This window comes from Cheilinus undulatus, linkage group 10, assembly GCF_018320785.1.
Source record: "Cheilinus undulatus linkage group 10, ASM1832078v1, whole genome shotgun sequence".
NCBI classification, from domain to species: Eukaryota; Metazoa; Chordata; class Actinopteri; order Labriformes; family Labridae; genus Cheilinus; species Cheilinus undulatus.
Window position 1 is genome coordinate 13,808,348 of NC_054874.1, and position 23,084 is coordinate 13,831,431.

General features: G+C 38.7%; 1 protein-coding gene across 4 annotated transcripts in view; it reads right to left on the reverse strand.

Moving 5' to 3' along the window:
• Positions 1 to 23,084, reverse strand: part of ablim3 (actin binding LIM protein family, member 3) — a 94,784-nt gene that overhangs the window by 5,882 nt on the left and 65,818 nt on the right. For 2 of the 4 annotated variants that reach the window (XM_041797558.1, XM_041797557.1), the window contains exons 7-15: positions 20,813 to 20,900; positions 20,642 to 20,700; positions 20,454 to 20,525; positions 16,638 to 16,799; positions 13,709 to 13,738; positions 13,438 to 13,564; positions 10,958 to 11,053; positions 918 to 1,052; positions 158 to 228 (exon numbers count right to left, since the gene is read on the reverse strand). In XM_041797558.1, the coding sequence (XP_041653492.1) occupies positions 158 to 228; positions 918 to 1,052; positions 10,958 to 11,053; positions 13,438 to 13,564; positions 13,709 to 13,738; positions 16,638 to 16,799; positions 20,454 to 20,525; positions 20,642 to 20,700; positions 20,813 to 20,900 (840 nt within the window). The remainder of the gene's footprint in view (positions 1 to 157; positions 229 to 917; positions 1,053 to 10,957; positions 11,054 to 13,437; positions 13,565 to 13,708; positions 13,739 to 16,637; positions 16,800 to 20,453; positions 20,526 to 20,641; positions 20,701 to 20,812; positions 20,901 to 23,084) is intronic. The other 2 variants (XM_041797556.1, XM_041797555.1) reach the window with 1 other exon arrangement.

Here is a 23,084-nt window from a genome sequence, read left to right on the forward strand (position 1 = left end):
GGAAAACTGATAAGTGAATGCAAGATGGAGTAGAAAACAAATACGAGGCAGAGGGATTAATCACCAATACCATCAGAAGTGCTTTATTTATGGATGTTTTTGAGTAGGTGAATTCCTATACCAGATGTTGAAGAAAGCAAAATAATGACTCTCTTACTCTTTGAAGACCGCGACTCCAACTCTCTTCATCTCCTCCTGTCGAGAAGCGTCTTCTCTGCACCCGATAGGCTGCAGGAGAAAACAGATTAAAGAGATTCTCATGTATGAGTATAGATCTCAGAGAAAGGCGCAGTAACAGAGTGGGTGTGTGAATAAATATGACAACACAGACTTACAAAATATTCTGGATTTTCATGAGGGGGTGAGGGAATAAATATGACAACTAAAAATAGCTAAATATACTGTACTTCTACAGTATGTACAGCAGGGTTGGAAATGTTCTTGCCTACCTGCTACAGTGGATGGTGGATTAAAAACTCACTCACAATTTCCCCTAAGATGTATAATAATTGAGGCTTGTAGTATTCAGATTGTAGGCTATTTAATGAAGGGAAATGTTACAACTATTTAGAAAATTCTAGCATGCTGTCTGACTGGTTCATAAACAATGAAAAGTTTTGTTTTGTTTTTACTTTTTTGCAGGGCCGCTCCTAGCGACAGTGAGGCCCTAAACAGACTCTGGCAAGGAGAGGGGAGGGGAGGCGGGGATTTAATTTATTATTACTCTAATATTTACAGTCACATCGACTCTGTTTGAGGTTCAGCAAGTTCACCCGACACTGCTAAAAAATACCTGCATTTGGCTGGTGGTGGGTGCTAATTTCCTATCCTGGTGTACAGTATGTCAGCGTTTGGCCCAGCTAAAGTTGAAGCTACTGTGGAACTTTTTTCATATCAAATAAAATCACAGTTTTTACCCTTTGGGGAGCTGGTGTAGGGATAGTAGTCAGACTCTGACTGGTAGTATGGCTCAGGAGAGTAGGTGGACAGTCTGGAGGATCGGAGGATGTCCTCACTGGTCCGGCTTTTGGTTGCTGCATCCATGTGAATGTCTGTGAAGAGATGGATCAAAGTGGGAGGGAAGTGAACAACTGACTGAACAAGGCAAAAGAAATCTCAGTCAGAAAGGAAACAATCAACTTCTGGGAAACTCTTCTTGATAACTACACACTATTAAGCATTAGAAAAGCATCAGTAGAATATTTATCAACTACAGAACACAACTAACTAATTTACACCTCATTTATTGACATATCATTTACTGACATATTTTTAATTCAATTAAAGCATTAGTGAAGAAGTACAGTTAGGAAGAGTTAGGATCAGAGTTACTAAAACTTTACTCATTTGCATCATTAAAGCACTTATGGCTTAGTTAATAATAATGGTTTATAGATGACAAGTTAAGTATTTACGCTTTAATTACTAATGTTTTATTAATGCTAAAAGTATGTTGTTGTTGAACAGGTGAGATATTTTACCACAGTAAAGTATGTAGCTACCCTACATATAAAGTTAGTGACCCTGCAAGAAGGAGACTAGTGAGAGAGGACACCTATGAATACTCTGAAGGAGTGACAAGCTTCAGCAGCTGAGATGGGAGGGACTCTGCATACAACTGTTGCCCGTGTTTTTCACCAGTCAAAGCTTTATGGGAGAGTGGCAAAGAGAAAGCCACTCTTAGAGAAAACTCATTAAATCTCAAATAGAGCTTGCCAAAAGGCATGTGGGAGACTCCACAGTCAAGTGGAAGAAATTTGTTTGGTCTGATGAGACCAGAGTGGTGCTTTTTGGCCATCAAACAAGACGCCATGTTTGGCGGACACCAAACAACACACATCACCACAAACACACCATCCCCATTGTGAAGCACAGTGGTGGCAGCATCAGGCTGTGGAGATGCTTCTCAGCAGCTAGTCCTAGAGGGCTTGTTAAGGTAGAGGGGAAAATGAAGGAAAATCCTTGAGGACAATCTTTTTCATTCTGCAAGAGAACTACAGCTTGAGAGAAGATTTAATTTTGAGCAGGACAATGACCCAAAGCATACAGCGAAAGGTACACAGAAATAGTTTAAAAACAGCAACTTGTCATTAAACCACTTATACTACATTACATATTTTCATATAATTGACATTACTTTGAAGAAATCTGTTTATGCTTTCAAAACATCCAAGGGGGTGGATAGTTTGTATAGGCACATGCCGCTGAGGCAATAGCATATTTGCCTGTGAAATGGCACATGTCACTGAATATATGGCATGTTCCACTGAAATGGCACATAATGCCTAAGTAATAGTATACGTACCATTAAAATGGCCTATGCCACTGAATAAATGGCATATATGCCATTAAAATTGCACATGCTTCTTAAGCACTGGCATGCATGCCACTGAAATGGCCTATGCCACTAAATAAATGGAAAATATGCCACTAAAATTGCACATGCTACTAAAGTACTGGCATGTAAACTGATGAATACATGGAATATATTTCAGCCCCCCAGTGGCCTGCCATATGCCCCTTCCTGATCTTAGTGCTACTGTTTTGGATTTGCCAAGCCAACACTTTTGTCCTATTACTCACATCTTTGTGCAAAGGAAAATGACAAGCTCTAGCGTGATTCGTGAGTGGAATAAATTTTGGTTATAAGCAGTAATCTCTAGGAGCTGTGCAGTTTTTGAAGGGCTACAGTCATGGATGAAAGTATGGGCACCCCTGGAATTTTTTTTCCAGAAAGTACACAATTTCTCCCAGAAATTGTTGCAATTACAAATGGTTTTGGTATACACATGTTCATTTCCTTTATGTGCATTGAAACAACACAAAAAAATTCAAAGAAAAAAGACAAAATTGACATAATTTTACACAAAACTCATAAAATGGGCTGGACAAAATTATTGGCATCTTCAACCTAATATTTGGTTGCACACCCTTGGGAATAAATTTTTGAAACCAATGGCTTCCTATAACCATCAGCAAGCTTCTTACACCTCTCAACTGGAATTTTGGACCACTCTTCTTTTGCAAACTGCTCCAGATTTCTCAGATTTGAAGGGTGCTTCTTGCAACAGCAATTTTAAGATCTCTTTATAGGTGTTCAACAGGATTTAGATTTGGACTCATTGCTGGCTACTTCGGAACTCTCCAGCGCTTTGTCTTCAACCATTTCTTGGTGCTTTTTGAGGTATGTTTGGGGTCATTGTCCTGCTGGAACACCCATGACCTCTGATGCAGACCCAACTTTCTGACACTAGGCCCTACATTGCAGCCCAAAATTTTTTGATAGTCTCCAGATTTCATGATTCCTTGCACACAGTCAAGGCACCCAGTGCCAGAGGCAGCAAAATAACCCCAAAACATCTTTGAACCTCCACCATGTTTGACTGTAGGTACTGTGTTCTTTTCTTTGTAGGCCTCATTCTGTTTTCTGTAAACAGTAGAATGACGTGCTTTTCCAAAAAGCTCCACCTTAGTCTCATCTGTCCACAAAAAATTCTCCCAGAAGGACTGAGGCTTACTCAGGTACATTTTTGCAAAATTCAGTCTGGCTTTTTTATGTCTCTTTGTCAGCAGTGGGGTTCTCCTCGGTCTCCTGCCATAGTGCTTCATCTCATTCAGATTACGACGTATGGTCCAAGCTGACACTTTTGCTCCCTGAGTCTGCAGGACAGCCTGAATTTATGTGGAAGTTGACTGAGGATGTTTATCAACCATTCAAACTATCCTGTGTTGCATTCTTTTGTCAATTTTTCTCTTCCATCCACGTCCAGGGTGATTAGCCACAGTTCCATGGTTATGAACTTCTTGATTATATTACACACAGTGGACAAAGGAATCTCAAGATCTCTGGAGATGGTCTTGAAACCTTCAGATTGTTCATATTTTTCCACAGTTGTGCTTCTTAACTCCTCAGACAATTCTTGGCCCTTCTTTCTCTTCTCCATGCTTGGTGTGACACACACAGGCACACAACACAAAGGTTGAGTCAACTTTTATACATTCTAACTGGCTTCAGGTGTGATTTCTAGATTGCCACCACCTGTTACTGCCACAGGTGAGTTTAAATGAGCATCCCATGCTTGAAATAAAATGATTTACCCACAATTTTAAAAGGGTGACAATAAGTTTGTCTGGCCCATTTTTTGAGTTTTGTGTAAAATTATGTCAATTTTGTCTTTTTTCTTTGGATTTTTTGTGTTTTTCCAATGCAAGTAAAGGAAATAAACATGTATATTCCAAAAACATTTGTAATTGCAACAATTTCTGGGAGAAATGGTGTATTTTCTGTAAAAATTCCAGGGGTGCCAATACTTTCATCCATGACTGTAAATATAAAAGAAGTATAATGTTTCTGTTTAGAGAAGGTAGTTGAATGTGTTACATTTTTTAATATCTCAGCTAGAATTTGGTGTATTTGCTGCCAGGCTAACTCCCACCTTGCTCCAGCCTTATGCTGAAAAAACAAGTATCAGAAAGGTTTTAATATCCTCCTACTCTTGGCAAGACAATAAATTGTTTAATTTCCTGAATTATCCCCATTAGACATAGCACTGTGGTGTGCTGTGAAGGAAAACGTGTTAATGAATCTCACAAAGATGAACAGAGAGAGTACATTTACGCTGCATAGTCATCATATATGCTATTCCTGTCAGGGGAGATCAATATTTCAGCCTACAGTGAGAAAATAACCAGCTTCAAAGTGAGTTCAGTTACTGCTCAGCCTGAGGCACGCCGCCGCTTCATGAGTGGTGTGAGGCGATGATATTGACGCCACGCTGCACTTAAGCACAGCCACTGGAAGTCAATGGGGATGACATGCAGCGTAACGTCAGATACATCGCTCTTCACTCCGTTAGCCATTAGCAATGCCAGCCTCAATCCATGAGCCATTGAATTCCTTTATACATGATACATGAATCCAATGGCAGACATTCTCCTCTTTGGGATGCACACATTTAGCTTGTGACAGGGTGTGACGCCACACACTGACACGTTTAGAGTGAAATTTGACAGGATATTGAAAATTCTGTCAGAGCAAGGATCCACATATTGACATGAAATGATGAACACAGGAATAAAGACATATTCTGCACATATGCACTTACATACAAATGATAAATATCCACGACCAGTGAGTGAAATAAGGAGAGGAGGGAGATACTTACAGTGGCAAGGTCACCGGGTAAAGTGGAGCAGAAGTGGAGGGAAGTGAATAAAGTGATTGGATGCGATAAGAAGAGGTGAAAAGAAGAAGGAGACGTTATTGGGGTGTCTTTAAGGGTGATGTGACAATGTAAGAGCTTTTCTACCAATACAGAAAAAGCATCAAAAACAGGCATTCCACCAAACAGTTCAATTTGGTTCAGTACAGTCTGGTATGGTAAACCACAATCTTGCTTGCATTTCTCCAGCCAATTGTACAATTACATGATAGGCGAGGGTTCCTAATGACCTAATTATCTAATTTCACTAATGATTCCTAGGAATGTCTATACTAGGGATATCCCAATTGATGGCAGCCAATCCAAAATAATGTAGCAATCCTGGTTAAGCTGCTGCTGCTCAGTCCTCCACTTTATGCATCTGTGTTAATATCCCAACCTTTGCTTCATGCCCTACGGCAGGAGTGTCAAACTCACCACCAATGAATTATGGGGAAAAAACTTAGCACTGATGATAAATAATGTTGAGATTAAAAACAGTCAGTATGATAAGTTTAAAGGCTCAAAATCTGAGATTAAAAGCAAAAATTAGGCTTTTAAAAGGTAAATATATGAGATTGAAAGTTTAAAAAAAGGTCAAAATATGAAATAAAAAATTATTATAAAATTAAAAAAATATTATAAAAAATTACAAATTATGAGTTGAAGATGTAATTGTGAGATGCAAAATTGAAAACACGATATAAAGACACAAATTAATTTCTTTCTCACATTCCTGACTGTTTTTTAAAAATATTTTTGCCCTTTATGTTTTCAGATTTTTCTGACTTCACAAGGATATTTTAAATCATCATGGATACATTTTCAATTTCATACAGGAGGTGTCTGCAGACCTCATACTGGTGGGTAGAATAAAAGTATAATATAATATTGCCAGCCAGTTATAACTGTACCACTCGACTGACCTTGAGTTTGACATCCTTGCTTTATGGTGAAAAAATAAAAATAATTTCACTTTGAATTCTGTGTTGAAATCCTTGTTAAAACCAGCACAATAAGGGCCTGTGACACAGCTCCTGTTTTTTGGCTTGTAGCTCCCACAAACTCTGTTTTGGAGAGTTTCTGTACAATCTTTTGATCTCTGTTGCACATAATATTTTCTTTTATTTCATAGAAAATAATTGGAAAACATGAAAAAAAAAAAAAAAACACACAAAATAACGTGTCTGTTGACTGACCTAATATAAGCATTCCTGCAACTTCTTGCTATCGATTGGTAAGAGGTAGAACTGACACTGAAGTCTTGAATGTGGCCTCAAACTTTATTGTAATCACACCTGTGTCTGTAAAGTCCAAGTTATTCAGTATTCCTGTCTACTATTACACCATGGTGACAAAAAAACACTTCAAGCAACTTATTTGGTCTGATGAGACCAAAATTGAGCCTTTGTCCATCAGAAGAAACACTACATGTGGTAGACACCAAACACTACACATCACCACAAACACACCATCCCCAGTGTGAAGCACAGAAGTGATAGTATCATACTGTGGGGGTGCTTCTCAGTAGCCGACTCTGGATGGCTCATAAAGGTAAAGGGTGAAATGAATATGGCAAAATATGGGAAAATCCTGGAGGACAACCTAATTCAGTCTGCAAGAGAACTATGGCTAGAGAGAAGATTTTTTTACACCCAATTGTTGAGGTAAGTTAAGGGAAAGTCACATGATTTGTACAAATGTTACTTCAAGAAAAGTAACAACTGGGTTTTGGTAAGAAACTTGAATAAATGCAGCTGTTCTGACATTTGACAGAGGAAATGCAAATAACTGAGTACCGTACCAAACTAAACCATAGTGCTTGGTTGAAATGCATCTTTATTAAGCCTCTTTTCTGTACAAGTAGCAACCTTGTTAAGTGAATAGTACATAACAGGCCTTTAATAGCAACACTGCTTTACATGTGTCTGTTGTGGCTTTGGGTTTACATCAATCTTTGTTAGTGCTGAAATAAGAGAAAATGATAATCAATACCTCTTCAGGATGACATTAAGAACAAGAGGGATCAATGTGACTGATGTTGAAGTGTGCACTGAATGTCAGTAGTCAGTGAAGTCGAGCTCAGTGATGTTTGAATATGCTGCTAAATGTCCAGTATTTAATATTTGTATGCAAAAGTGTGTGTATAAAACTAACAGCCAGTTATGTACTTGTTAAATCTAGATGTGTTAAACCTTTACATAAGGATGACAAATATCCCACAAACACGTACAACACAGAGGAACATGCAGAGTGACAACAAAGATAAACTATCCTCCATCAAGATATCTTTAGTCTTGTGACTCTCAGCTGAAAGGCCTTTTCCAGTCTGATTTGACAAGGGGATAGTGAATCTTTTTCTTATGAATGTTACACTAGAACACGCTATCCAGATGGCTGAAGTGCATCTAAATTTAATGACTTGTAAAAAGAGGCAAAAATAGTATCTTGTGTGAAGTGCATTGCTGTGCTATTCAACTGCCCTACAACATAAATCCACACAATTAAGAAATTAGTCTTCCACTCTCACATGCTTGTTTTGTCTATAACAAACAAAGCCCACAGCTGTCTCCAGATCCAAACAATCATAGTTTAATCACATAAAATCACACTGACTGCTAGTTAACACATCTAGTTTGGTAAATAAAACAGGTATCCACAAAGAATATAAATTCCATTTATAAGACGGTTATTTTTCCATATTCTTCAATTGTTCCATTTTGTTCTGGTGAACTGTGGTTCCTGAGAATCTCAGGTACTGAACACTGAACACTTGTCACGCATGAGCTGCCTGTACTTCATTCAAGGTCTATTCAGAGCCCTGCTTGTTGATGAGAACCTGTCGTGCCGCTGGAGCCACACGCGGAGTCAGACATGTAGGCTTGTGGCATGCACATTTAACATTAACAGCCACTAAACTAATGCATTTTGAAAAGAGTTGAATAAGTCCAACTCTATTTCCTTAATGCATTTTGAAGAAATTTGACAATTGGAACATCAATATCACATACCGCCATACTGACATCAAAAGGTCAGTAAAAAGAAATGTCTAAGTACTTAAGCACAGCATGACTAATGGCTGGATCAGACTACACGTTTTTTTTTTTTTTCTTTAGTGATGGCGCCAAGCCATGGTGTGGCCACACTGAACCTGTCCAAGCTGTGTAATGATGGAGCATCATGCTCTCCCCACCTCTGTGCTTACTTTTAATTTTGAATTGGGGATTCAAGCAAACTAGAAAGGTGTTGCCACTGTTAAAACAGTTTTTCTCCAAAGCTATGTGAAATTCATCCATGAAATGACAACAGTGGTTTACCGATTTGTATACACATAACTGAGAGCAGACTTTATTGAAAAGACTCTTCAGTACAAAATAAAAAAGTAAGCAACAGAGGTTGGCAGAGCCACTACACGGTTTCATTACCAAACAAAAATCTTGTCCCGTCTTGGCCTAGAGACTGTAAACACCAAAAGTATGATCCCAATCAGTCATGGAATACTGTAGTTGTGATGTTATCTGCTGTCTTTGTGACCTACACAAGTTCATAGGGTGTCAGGAAGGTTAGCTGTCTTGTGCTCTGAAAAGAGAAAAATAATGAAGAAGAAATGGCCGTGGAATAGGGGTGTAAGGGTTTTTGTATTCGCCCATAACTGTGGTAGTTTGAGGGTTACTGTTCTGTGCACGTAGTTCCGCAACAAATATGTACGACCCGTTAAAAAAAGGAAAAAAAAGCAAACAAATAGGACAGTATTTACCACAAATCCAGGTGCAGTCGATAGTGCAGCTGTCTATAAAAAGTCTTCTGATGCAAAATCAGGGAGGGTCAAAGACAGTAGTGATGATAATACATTTTATAGACTATGCACAGACCTGCAGAAATAGAGAACACCGACTTCTAGCGTGTATTTAAGTGCTCTGCTCAGACTCCTTTGTAACATCCCATCCCGTGTTTTCATCAGCTTCTCTGTAGTCCTTCATTGATGACACGAGTCATGATTTTGCATGAGTTTCTACTGCACTGGCTATAAACCAACAATGGTGTAACAGCATTAGCATTTTATTTATTTTTACTATTTTGAATCAGGAGGCATTAGGCTATGATTGAGATATCTCGTGTAGAGGGTTAGGGTAGTGCACATTTTTTATTTTACTCTTTTTTTGTCTCATGTTTAATACATCACAGGCTGTACCAACTGTCACAGATAATTCTAAGTAACACTAGATGGAACAAACCATAAGCTGCACTGATGATTGTTGGCACAGTTTACTTGTGGAGTTAAGTAGTAGAGATTTAACTGGGTTTAGGGACTTCTTCGCTGAGCTCTTATCCTTTCTGTAGAGCACAAGTATCCTGTGTTTGTGACATAAAAGTTACGTGATAATGATGATAAATTAGGGAAACCTAGACTTATAAATCCTACTTTGATTTGTTATTTTTTATAGATGAACCGAACCTGTGCCGAACTGTGACCCAAAAACCAAGGTACGACCCAAACCATGACCTCTGTAAACCGTTACACACCTACTCTGGACTTCTTATGTACCAAGAAAAGGACAAAACTAAAGAAAGAAAAGAATTAGCCCAGTTACCCTAGCGAAAAACCACTATCACGCTGTTGGCGTCTGATCAACGTGTCAATCTAGATGGATGATTCAAGAATCTGAAATAATCTGACATGCCAGTCTTGTTGAATCAGGTTCGTGGGACATCTTGGATGCATTGTTTATCGATGAGAGTGGGGAAATGTCACTTCCTGCTTCACAGAGTGACCACGCCTTGGTGAAAGCAAGCCCAAATAGTGGTAGATTAGAAAACACTGATAGCAATGCAATTAAACACTATTGTGTTATTTAAGATATCCTATTCAGTCCTTCTTCATCCCTAAATAGGGAAGGAGTGAGAAAGACTGGGCTATGGACTTAAACTGGCCGTCATATTCAGTATAATGACATTTGAAAGTAAAGATCCCACCCAGCTATGGTATTTGATTTCAGTCTATAACATCTCTGATTACAGTAAGGTAGCATTTGTCCAGTTAGATGCTGACAGTCTAAACAGACAGCTGTTAACAACTAGAACTTTTTATATTTTTTTAATGGTATGATACCGATCCCAATTCAGAAAAGTCATCACTTTTATGTTTTACTCACTGACCACTTGATTTTGGCTCTTAGTAACTTTTTAACTGTAGGGGGGGTTTTTTGTATTTGGAGCTTTTGTATGGCAAAACTTCCCATCTTTACCATTCACCCCCATTCATTTTGATGGAGTGTTCCCACCCAGAAGGGGCGGGCTTAACAATCAGGTCAAAATCTGACTAAATCTGTGTAGTCTGATCCAGCCTTAAACCGACAAGAGGACAGGCAGGCTAGGGTGGGGCTAACTGCACTGTACCCGCTCTCGTATAGATGGGAGGCTTCCTGTAGATGTTGGGGTCCCCTGTGGCTGAGGAGAGAAAGGGAGATGGAGAGGTGAAGGAGTTAAAGTGGAGTCAGCTGGGATGATTAAACGGAAGAACGTGGAGTTGGGAAAGATGGTATAAATGCAGTAAGAGGGGGAAGAAATGCCAGAGCAATCATGTATGGTACAAAAATACGACTTAGTCACATTTTCACACCCCCTCCTTTTCACAAACTCAAAATGACCTTTCTAAATGATCAGCGTTAGTGAAAACATGTCAAGTGAAATCCTCCCCACGGGGTGAAAAATCTATGAGATAATGAGAAGAGCGATGAGGAGATGAGGAGTCCTACCTGGTACATGAAAATGTTTAGGGGGCTGGTTTGTGGTGGGTGTGCTTGACCGCCCCTCTTGGCCGTAATAAGGTGAACTCCTGCCACTCTCAGAGCCTGCAGCCAGCCACAGCCAATCACAGCAAAGGAAACATGAGCATGAAGGAAGGCTTCAAGGCAAGTGTAATCCATGCAGATGAAAACAATTGTTCAAATAACAAAGTGACATTTGATAACTGTTCCACTTGTGTGATGACAAAGACAGTTGGCTTGTCTTCATTTGACAGAAGTTTTCATGTCAGTGCACACGTGTAAGAGTTAAATGAGATGAATGCTACAGATGAGATAGAAGAGCGACTACTCTGGAGAGCTGGAAGTGACATCCTGCCCTCAGGCACTAAACCTGTCACTACTGATATTCTAGGATGGTATGTCAGTTGAAATATAAGAATGGCAATGGTAAACAAATGAAAATGACAAGCAATTTGATCAATCTTTGGGGAATAGCCTGACATTTTAGGAAGCACGTGTATTCTTTTTTGTTTTCTTGCTGAGGGTAAAGAGAAAAGAATGCAGCCTATGGTCAGCAGCTGGCTAATATACAGTAGCTTAGCATAGATACAGGAAATAAAAAGAAACAGCCTGGCTGTGTGAAGGTAATAGAATCAGCCAATCAGAGCAAGTGCAATTAGCTATATTTGTTTAATGGGCAGTTATTTTTTTCTTCACGGAGGCTATGGAGGCATGATTTTGAAATAAATTCACACCAACACAGATTTATACTTACTAAATGACTTTCTTTGTCTACATAAAAACAGGATTTTGAATGGTTTACTGCCTGAAAAAACAATAATTCTAAATAGTTAATTCAGAGTGATCCTGATCTTGTTATGTTTGTTTTGTCTTCAACATACATTATTTGCTGTTTTTTGCAATTTTAATTTGGGGAAGTTGTTAGTTGATACTGAGTTTTGTTTGTTTTTTTCTTTGTAGTTCTTTTTTAATTTATTTCTTTAGGTGAGGTTTTGAGATAAGCCCACTGTGGGTGGCTTCCTCACCTGCACATGTGATTTATTTTCTATTCACGTCTTCTCTGGTTGACTTTTCTTTTTGCAATGTGAAACTAAACTAAACTAAACTAAACTAAACTAAACAGAGATAAACGAAACTAGATTAAACTAAACTAAACTAAACTAAACAGAGATAAACTAATCTGAGCCGAACAAAGCCAAATGGAACTAAACAAAACAAACCAAAACTCAACTTAACTGAGGTGAGCTAAACAAGACTAAACTAAACTAAACTAAACTAAACTAAACTAAACTAAACTAAACTAAACTAAGTTGAACTAAACTAAACAAAACAGAGATAAACCAAACTAAATTAATCTAAACTAAACTAAATTGAGCTGAGTTAAGCTGAGCTGAACAAAACTAAACTTAATTAAACCAACCAAACAGAACCTAGCTGAGCCGAGCTGAACCAAACCAAACTAAACTGAGCTGAGCTTTGCTGAGCTGAACTAATCTAAACTGAACAAAGCTAAACTAGGTTGAACTAAATTAAGCTGAGCTGAGCTGAGCTGCACTAAATGAAACAAGATGAAATGAAACAAAGTGAACTAAACTAAACTGAGCTGAGTTAAGCTGAGCTGAGCTGAACAAAACTAAACTTAAGTAAACTTACCAAACAGAACCTCTCTGAGCTGAGCCAAACCAAACCAATCTAAAATGAGCTGAAGTGAACTAAGCTAAACTGAAATAAATTAAACTGAGCTGAGCTAATATAAACAGAACAAAACTAAACTTTGCTGACTTAATTAAGATGAGCTGAGCTGACCTGGGCTAAACTAAACTGAACTGAACCAAAATGAGTGCTGCCAAACCAAACCAAACCAAACTAAACTAAGCTGAGCCAAATGAAACTAAACTAAAATAAACTAAAGTAAACTAAACTAAACTAAACTAAGCTTATCTAAACAAAACAGAGATAAACTAATCTGAGCCGAACAAAGCCAAATGGAACTAAACAAAACAAACCAAAACTCAACTTAACTGAGCTGAGCTAAACTAAACCAAACTAAACTAAACTAAACCAAAGTAAAGTAAAGTAAAGTAAAGTAAAGTAAAGTAAACCTGACCCAACTCAACTAACTCAACTAAACACAGTTGAACTGAAATATCTTAAAATTTTACATTTTGTAATCTGTAAGCATAATCATCAAGATTTAAACAAATAACTCCTGAAATTTTTACTTTGTATAAGATGAATTTTAAATATTTGGAAGTTTAACATTCTGATCTGAACTACTATATTCTAATTGTTTTAGATGCACCTGTAAGTTTAGTAAAATGAATTCAATGAGCCAGACAAGTAGTTCAACTTTTTTAAAAGCACTTTTCATTCAGCTCTGCATGACCCAGTTTACTTCAAAATTGAAAAGATTGATGTCTAATTGCAGTGATAAGCAGTGAACATGGATTAAATACCATCTGACTCACCAGTGTAGCCATAGTGCTGTGGAGAGCGAGGCATGATGGGTGACATGCCCTGACGACTATAAGTGGGTGAGTCAATAAAACCTGGACTGGAGCATCGCCTCTGCTTTATATCTAGGCTGTCATAGTCCTGAGAAAGAGAAAGGTTGAGGTGAAGGAAGAGCAGAGGCAAAGAGAAGACAAATAGCTCAGTGACAGGCCAAAATGACAACTGCTGGCTTGTTTAAACTCGTCCTAAGTGTATCGTGTTCCAGCGCGGGGAAAGAATGCTCACCTGAGAATAGGGGGAGAGGGTCCCAAGAGACTGAAGAACGAGCAGAGAAAGAAGAGTTATTTTTTATACTGAAACACGGACAGAAAGACCCAAGAATATTTCATACATCATTTGTTTACAAAACCACGAGAGATTACCAGACAGTAGGGGTATAAAGATACACGTTTCTACTGGTACTGTACAGGCATATGCAGACTGATAGATGGACATCTATACCACCATCCCAGATGTGTTTTTAGGTTAATTCTGTATTAATGTGTTGCGTTCATTACATGTACTGTACCAAAATCGTACATAACTGAACCAAACCAAAACTGTTGTGTATTGTTACACCCCTACTGGACAATCTCCAAACTTCAATATATGCTGTGGTTCATTTTTTTTGTCTTTTCTTCACCGGATGGCTTAATGACCAGCAGTCAGTTTGTTTTGAAAACAGTTACAGAAATAGTCAGACATTTGGGATATCAAAAAAGAGATGGCTGTTACTAGATGTAATAAAAAGCGAAATAAAAAACTTCATACTGAAAAAGTAGATATATGAGTACTATTGTTAATCTCACTGCTTGTAATTACCCTTAAAACAAACATAATAAGTCCATTTCTGAAATTACACCTTTCTGTATGGTGCAGTTATAAGACATGTACCAGGAGGCAATATCTATAAATTAAACATATATATTTAGGGCTCATTATTTTTTTTTTTATTTATTTCATTTTGACATCAAATTCACCAATGTTCTAAATGAATCCATCAAGATTTGATCACATCTTGAATTTCTTGAATCCTTAGAAGCCTGTATGTGGATCTGAGGGATTCTGCCCAGTTTTACTTTGCAAACCTAGGATAAAAGTGAGCAGGACAACATGATTCTTAGTGGTTTAAAAAAGTAGAATAATCAAATGTATAGATCTTTCTAAGCCAGATTTACCTTTTGGCTAGATGAGCACTGCATACTGAGGTGTATTCACTTTATTAGCTTATTCCATAAAGACTAGTGTTATCCTCCTGGAGTCAACCAGATAGGATTTATACAATGCCTGTAATGCCTTGGAAGTTTTACTTCTTTAATGATTTTACAAATCAATCATGGTCAATAGAATTTGGCTTTTTGGACAAAAAAATCAAAAAATATCTTCAATATCAAAGTGAAAACAGATTTCTACAAATTATTGTCAATTAAACAAAAATATGTAATGTAAAATAAGTGACTGCATAAATATTCCCTCCTGTCAAGTCAGTATTTAGCAGAAGCACCTTTGGCTGCAATCACAGCACTGAGTCTGTGTGGATAGGTTTCAATCAGGCTAGTTCATCTGGACACTGCAGTTTTACTCCATTCTTCCTTGCAAAACTGCTCAAGCTCTGTCAGGTTGCACAAGGATCTGGTGCCAACAGCCCTTTCAAGTCCAGCTACAAATTCCCTATTGGATTGTGATCTAGGCTTTAACTCAGCCACACCAGAACATTCACCTTGTTGTCTTTAAACCTTTTTGTGTAACTTTCACTGTATGCTTTGGGTCATTGTCTTACTGGAAAATAAATCTTCTCCCAAGCTGTAGTTCTCTTGTAGACTGAATAAGATAGTACTCCAGGATTGTCATGTTTTGCCGGAATTAATTAACCCTCTACCTTTATGAGCATTTCAAGGCCAGCTGCTGAGCAGTATCCCCACAGAATGATGCTGCCACCAACATGCTTCACAGGTGTGTTTATGGTGATATTTGGTGTTTGGTGTATGCCAAATATAGTGTCTTGTCTGATGGCCAAAAGTACCACCTAAGAAATTTATTTGACTTGACCACAGGTTCTCCTATATGCCATCTGGCAAACTCTAGTCAAGATTTAATGAGTTTTCTTCAACAGTGGCTCTCTATTTTCCACTCTGCCATAAATCTTTGACTGAATACCACAGTTGTATGCAGAGTTTTTCCAATCTCATGATGATGGATTCAACTGAACTCTGGGGAATGTTCAGTGCCTTGGAAATGTTTCATATCCATCCCCTGACTTATACTTTTCAGTAACCTTTTCTCTGAGTTGCATGGAGTGTTCTTTTGTCTCCATGGTTTAATGGTAGCCAGGAATACTGATTAACCAGTGACTGGACCTTCCAGACACAGGTGTCTTTATATTACAGTCAGTTGAGACACATTCAATGCACTCAGGTGATCCCCATCTCAGTAATTGTGAGACAACTGGCACCAGTTGGCTGGACTGCTGTTGAATTAGGTCAGTCACCTTAAAGGGGTTGAGTATTTATGTCGTTACTTATTTTACATAACATATTTTTCAATTAGCATCACTTTGTTGAAATCTGTTTTCACTTTGACATTAAAGAGTGTTTTGTAATTTTCTTTGTCCAAACAAAGCCAAATTAATCAGTTAACTTTGTTATGGCACACTCAGTGTGGAAATACACTGAGAAAACAGCTTTAAAAAGGAAATCTAGAGTTTTTCCTTGGGCAACGTACATGTATGAAACACCAGTATTAATCCAATGAGGTCAGTATGTCCTAACATGCAGGATTCTCTTTAGACAAACTTTGGTTGTGGACCAAAACTCTGTGTTAAATAAATACTTCTTATGATCTTAGAAGCTTAATAACTGCCTGCAGCAACAAAAAAGTGAGGGGAAAATTTATTCGTCAAACTCCCTTGGTGCTGCACTGAGCTTAAGCTCCAAAAGCAATGTCCTAATACCCAAATTTATTTATTTAAATTTAAAATCTTTTGATCACATTATGCCAACTTAATACAGTGCCAATGACAAAATGAAAATAATGAGCCTTACAAATACTACATGACCGAGTTGTATTGACAAAGCACATAACTTGTCAATACAACTCTTCTACAATTAAAATAAAATAAGGGTTTCTCCTGATGAGTTTAATCCTCAGTCTGGCCTGGAGTGTGTCGCAGAAGTACCTCCCCATAGCTGTATGAGTCTAGCCTGTCATCAGATGTGTATCTGTAGTACGGCTGGTATGAGGAGGATATGAGGTCTGGCTGCTGGACCTCGTATATGGCCTTGACCTTTGGCAGGGCAGCTAGGTCCTTATAATCTAGGATCTCATTCTGCACTCTGGCCTGGAAAGAGGACAAACACACATACACCCACCAAAGACAACAGCAACAAGACCCGACATCAAACACAAGGATGGTACACAGAAACAAAGTAGAATGAAAAGTCCTCGAGCAAAGCAAGCAGATCATACAGCAGTAAGAGAAAGAGCTGATGAAGCAAACACACTAGCCTGTACATGCACATACGTGCGTGTGCTCATCAAAACTACACGTGTACGCCACACATCCTGACAGCGGTGTAAGTTGTTGACCTTCAGGAGCCCAGCATGTGTGAGAATAAGAGCAGAGGAGCAGGAGAGAGAGACAGTATGGACAAGAAGCATGCTTACACTGCACTTCTGCCTCATCCATCACCTTAAACAGAAAGGTCATTGATTATGGGACGAGAGCAGGGTGGGGCAGGGCTGAGCAGGGAGCGGTGACTCCTGCATGCATGCAGACAACCCTTGACATGCTAATACAGCTGCATGCAGCAACACTCAGCAGACTGCCAAGCAGAACAGTAGGATGCTGATCCAAATCATGCTAAAGCTGAATGGAACTGGTCCCACTTTGAAATGCACAGAGTGGCTGCCTTTGAACTAACTTTGTATTTTACCTAACTAGTCTATTAAAGTCTTTACAGATGTCTGAACATGTTGGCTGTTTTTGAAAACAAGAACTCTGTTATTTGGTGATTTGCACATTAAAATGTCTAGGGTTTGTTGATTACACTCATCCTGAATTTAATGCCTACAACATGCTCCACAAAAGCTGGGACAGAGGCATGTTTACCACTGTGTTATATCATATTTTCTTCCAACAACACTGCAAGCAACTGGGGACCAAAGATGTGCAGTATTGAACAACAGAGTCTTTCCCATTCTTACTTGATGTACATCTTAAGTTGCTCAAGAGGCCACGGTGCTGTAACTCATGCATAATGTGGCTTGGCATTGTCTTGTTGAAAAAAGCAGGGGCGTCCCTGTCAAAGAAGTCATCTGGGTGGAAGCATATGTTCCAAAACCTCTATAAACCTCTCAGAATTAATGATGTCTCCACAGATGTGCAAGTTATCCATGCAACGGGCACTAAAACACCCACATACCATCACAAATGGTGGCTTGAACTTTGCATTGGTAGCAATCAGGACTAATTTCCGCAAAAACCTCTGAATGTGGACAAGTCAGACCACAGCATACTTTTCCACTCTAGGTCAGTCCATTTCTGAAGCCCAGAGAAATCAGGCATGCTCAGAATGATGCCAAATTTTAATGCCCTGCTGCCTGAGGGATACAAATGAACAGACATCCGATGTCTTCTTTTTGGCCTTGCCACAGAGGTGCAGAGATTTCTCAAGATTGTCGGAAACTTTTAATGATATCATGAACTGTATATCGTGAAATCTCTAAACTCCTTGCAGTTGCATGTCTAGGAATGTTGTTCATAAACTGTTGGACTATTTGTCCATGCTGTCTTTTGCTTGTTCTCTGTGCCTTTCATAAATACTCTTTTTAAATCAAATCATGGCACTATCACCTGTTTACAATTAACCTGCTTAGTGGGATGTTCAGATGTTTTTGAGCAATCCACAACTTTCCCAGTCTTTGCTTGCCTCTGTCCCAACTTTTTTTGAATGTGTTGCAGGTGAAAAATTCTGAATGTGTATATTATTATTACTTTTTTTTTTTTTTAAGCATGTTAACAATAAGGTCTATCAGTTTGAACATTAAATATCTTGTCTTTGTGCTGTGTTCAACTGTGTATAGGTTTAATGTTTTGCAAATCACATTTCACTGCTTTCATTTACATTTTACACAATATCTCAACTTTTTTTGGACTAGGCTATGAGTAAATATATATATATATATATATATATATATATATTTTTTTTTTTTTTTAATTTTTTTTTTTTTTTTTTTTTTTTGTTGACGGCATGCTGTTTCCTTCAAAGAAATACCTGCAGAATACCAACCACAGAAGGGATTGTGAAAAGTAGAAAGCCCAGGGCCAAAACCCTTAGGAGGATCATCCTGAAGTCATCATGTTGAGCTGGTGCAATAATAAGATTTTTTCTTTTCTTTTTTGACCTAAAGCAATTCATATGCTTTGACTTTTTTATGGATACCCTGTTTCTTAAGGACAAATTTCAGCCTAAAAGTGACTCAGGAATAAATGCTTTGTAAATTATATGTTTAAACAAGATTTAGAGTCTACATTTACACCAGTAATAGAGAGCTGATTGTTGACATTAGTACGTTTGTATTGGAACACATTTAATGCTTACATTCAAATTGTATTTAAGTGTATAAAAGTAGCAGTTAAGTAGTAGTTGGTAATTCTGTATGACCTTTAAAGCAAAAAAAGACCAATGGCTGAAAGTTGGTGCAACTGCTGGTCTGTACAGTAAATTTTAAGTCCCTGTTAAGTGGGAAATCCAAACTTTGTGTCTTAACATGCTAAATTTGTTGGAATAAAGTTGCTGTAAACAGGTGTAAACATTGAGATCTGTGTGCGATTTTTGATTTAGACTGTTAGAAAGTCGTTTACTTCTTTCCCGGCCTGTTTTTTCTTTTTTTTTTTTTTTTTTTGAGAAGGACAAATATAGAAGCCCATGATATCACCGGTCTTGGTGGGAGTTATACCGGCCCCCTAACGCAACAAAGATTCAAAACCACTTAGCAGTTCATCTCAGCACAGTGTCGCTGCCTTCACTGAGTGTTAACAGCCAGCTACATGCTGTGTTTCTGTTCATTGTGATGTAAATTTCCCAAATCTATCAGCCACAATGGCCTTCAGGTCATTAAAAGTCTCATAACAGAGAGATTTGTGCCAGAAAACAGTAAATTTAATCTAACTTCTGTCTCTGCTCTGGAACAGAGCCAGGTAGCTGTGCTCTGGATCTTGTAAGTGGACATGGCTTCCATTCATTTAACAGACATGCCCACGCCATTTTAGAGCAGATTTTACTGCCCCTTTTGTTTATGATTTGAAGCTTAATTTTTATAAAGTTAAAGATGTTTTTCATTACTGAAATTTGGCCTGGTAGTTCATGACACAGTGGCCTGTCATACAACAAAGCTAAAATTACAGGGACTTTAAACAACCATAAGCATATGCTCATTATTAATACATGATTTTTTTTTAGTTTTATTTAACAACATTTAATTTGTATGCTGTTATTTTTATTTTAACATGACTTGTTAGTTGGCTGATAAGCTTCGCTATTGGATATGGAGAGCCTAGCCTACCAGTGTGCTCCTGTTTCATACTTAAGCTCTAAACATACTGACAATATTACATTAACATTCCTGAACCCAAGAGGCTGGTGCTGCAGGTTTAATTCAGGTTATGTTCAGTTTTAATCTCAGATTTTTCCTCTGATTTGCAATTCACCCTTCAAAGATGTTCATCTCAGATAAAAGCACTTATATATTTCACAGGCAGATATCATCCTACTGGCTCTTCTATTCCTGCCACATTACTAATGAAAAAAGAGGTTGTGAAACAGACAAGTGAACAGGCCGAGGGAGTGAGCAGCCTATCTGGTTGGTGCTGAATCATTCAAGCTTCTGGGGAGTGCTTGTGTTTTAGTGGTAGCAGTTGTGCTTTTAGGGTGCATTTGGCGAAAGTGGCAGCTAAAAGTGACAAAAAGATTTAAAGTTATGGCTTACTCACACATATTACTCTATTGGGAGAGCCTATGGAGGAGCCGGGTGGAGAGATGGACGCCTCTGACAGGCGTCTGTGCTGTGAGGCACCAACACACAAAGGAAATAAAACAAGTAGAAGGAGAGAAGATTCACAGTGATGAAATTATAGATTTTCATTTTCTTTGAATGTTTTCATTTCAAACTTTATCTCACCCTTAGTCTCCTCTCCGCCCTCGCTGCCTGCTTGCATAATGGGTGCCACACCTCACATCCTGAGGAAGACAAGAGAAGACAGAACAGGTGTTTCCACGTGCCATGCATTCATTTGCATGGGCATGGACTCTAAATGTGTGAGTGAATCAGTGGATTGGCATCAAGTTTCACCTGTCAGGTACATTTCCTCGCCTTCTTTGAACATCAGGTTACAACGAGAGCACCGAGCACAGGTTGGGTGGTAGTGTTTTCCTCCGGCCTGTGAAAAGAAGAAGAAGAAGAAGAAGAAGAAGAGGAGAGAAGGTGTGACTGAACATAAATTATCATCATGAACAGCTTCACACAGGGTGGGCTAATCTACAAATAGTGCCCCCACCTTGAGCAGGTCATTACCTCCTTATGTTTCAAACTGTGTATCACCTGACCAGCAGTGGCCTCAGACTCCATTAAGAGATCATTGCATAGCCTGTTCAGCGATCACATGATGGCCACCACACATCCTGCTGCAAGCTATAATTAGAGCAAAGCTCCCTGTAGTCCCTCTTATGAGGAAAATTGAGTATATAAGCATGTGAGCAGTGCAGAGGGAGCCATGTAAGTGAAGGACACAAGAGTGCGACACATGTCCTTGGACACTGGGGCGCCTCCAGGGAAAGCATACAAATACACGTGGTGCTGGTGGAGCAGACACATGAAGCACACAGCCGAGGCGTGGTCCCATCCTGTCACCTTACTGACATACCATCAGAGAATTTCTATTTATAGCCACGTCTGTTTCACCTGAACACACCCAGCATGTGTATGAGTATGCTCTGACATTCTCAGCTGGAATTTTTAATGTCATCTACAGGAAATACAGCCTCTTTTGGTATGTTGCATCAGGCAGTCTGGTTTGGTACAAAAACCCTAATCTTACTTGTGTTTCTCCAGTCAGTGTCAGTCCAGCCTAGTTTTGAGTGATGGGACTTCTGGCTCTTTATGGAGATCTGGATTATTTGGCTCAGCTCTGTGAGAAGAGACCATATTTGGGATCCTAAACACCTCTTTATTTGGTAGTATTTTGTCTTTTTAATGTCTATCAAAAGGATGAGCCTTTTGTTGGTCAATATAATTTATATTGACCAATTTATATAATTTGGCTTTTGTTTGACCAAAAGAAACTGTCTTTAATGTCAAGTCTTTAGGGGTCCAGCCCGTAGTACTAGTAGTCTCAGAGTCAGTGAAATGGGGATCACCTCAATGCAGTGAATGTCTCACGTGATCATAGTGGAAAGACACCTGTGTCTGGAAGGTCCAGTCACTGGTTAATAAGTATTCCTGGCTATCATTACACCATGAAGACAAAAGAACAGTCCAAGCAACTCAGAGAAAAGATTAAAAAGAACCTAACCCATAAAGAAAATATTACTGAAAAGTTTAAGTCAGGGGATGGATACAAAAAAAAATCCTCCAGAGTTCAGTTACATACATCATGAGACCGGCCACCAAGACACCTATGACTACTCTGACAAAGTTACAAGCTTCAGCAGCTGAGATGGGAGAGAACCAGCATACAATAACTTCTGCCCAGTTCTTCACCATTCAGTGCTTTATGGAAGAGTGGCAAAGAGAAAGCCAGTATTGAAGAAAACTCATTAAACCTTGACTAAAGTTTGCCAAAGACATGTTGGAGACTCCACTGCACATCACTAAAAACACACCATCCCCACTGTGAAGCACGGTGGTGGCAGCATCATGCTGTGGGGATGCTTCTCTGCCCTGGAAGGCTTGTAAAGGTAAAGGGTAAAATGACTGCAAAATATAGTAAAACCCTGGAGGACAATCTTTGTCTGCAAGAGAACTATGGCTTGGGAGGAGATGTATTTTTCAGCAAGACAATGGCCCGAAGCATGCAGCGAAAGCGACACAGAAAGGGTTTGAAGGCAACAAAGTGAATGCTCTAGAGTGGCTGAGTCAAATCCCAAACCTCAATCCAATAGAGTGTTTGTGGCTGGACTTGAAAAGGGCTGTTAAGGCCAGATCCTTGTGCATTCTGGCAAAGCTTGAGCAGTTTTGCAAAGAAAGATGGAGTAAAACTGCAGTGTCCAGATGAACTAGCCTGATTGAGACCTATCCACACAGACTCAGTGCTGTGATTGCAGCCAAAGGTGCATCTACTAAATACTGACTGGGGCTGAATATCTATGGAGTCACTTATTTTACATTACATAATTTTATGTTATCGACAGTACTTTGTAAAAGCCTGCTTTTACTTTGAGATTTAAGAGGGTTTCTTATAATATTTTATCTCAAAAAAGCCAAATTATATTCAATATGATCAATATAGAAAATCGATAAATGGGTATAACATCCAAGGAGGTGAATACTTTTTACAGGTAGCCATTAATATTGTCACTGGACTGAGTCCAGCTCCAATCTTTAGATTGGATAAGTATGCTTGGTA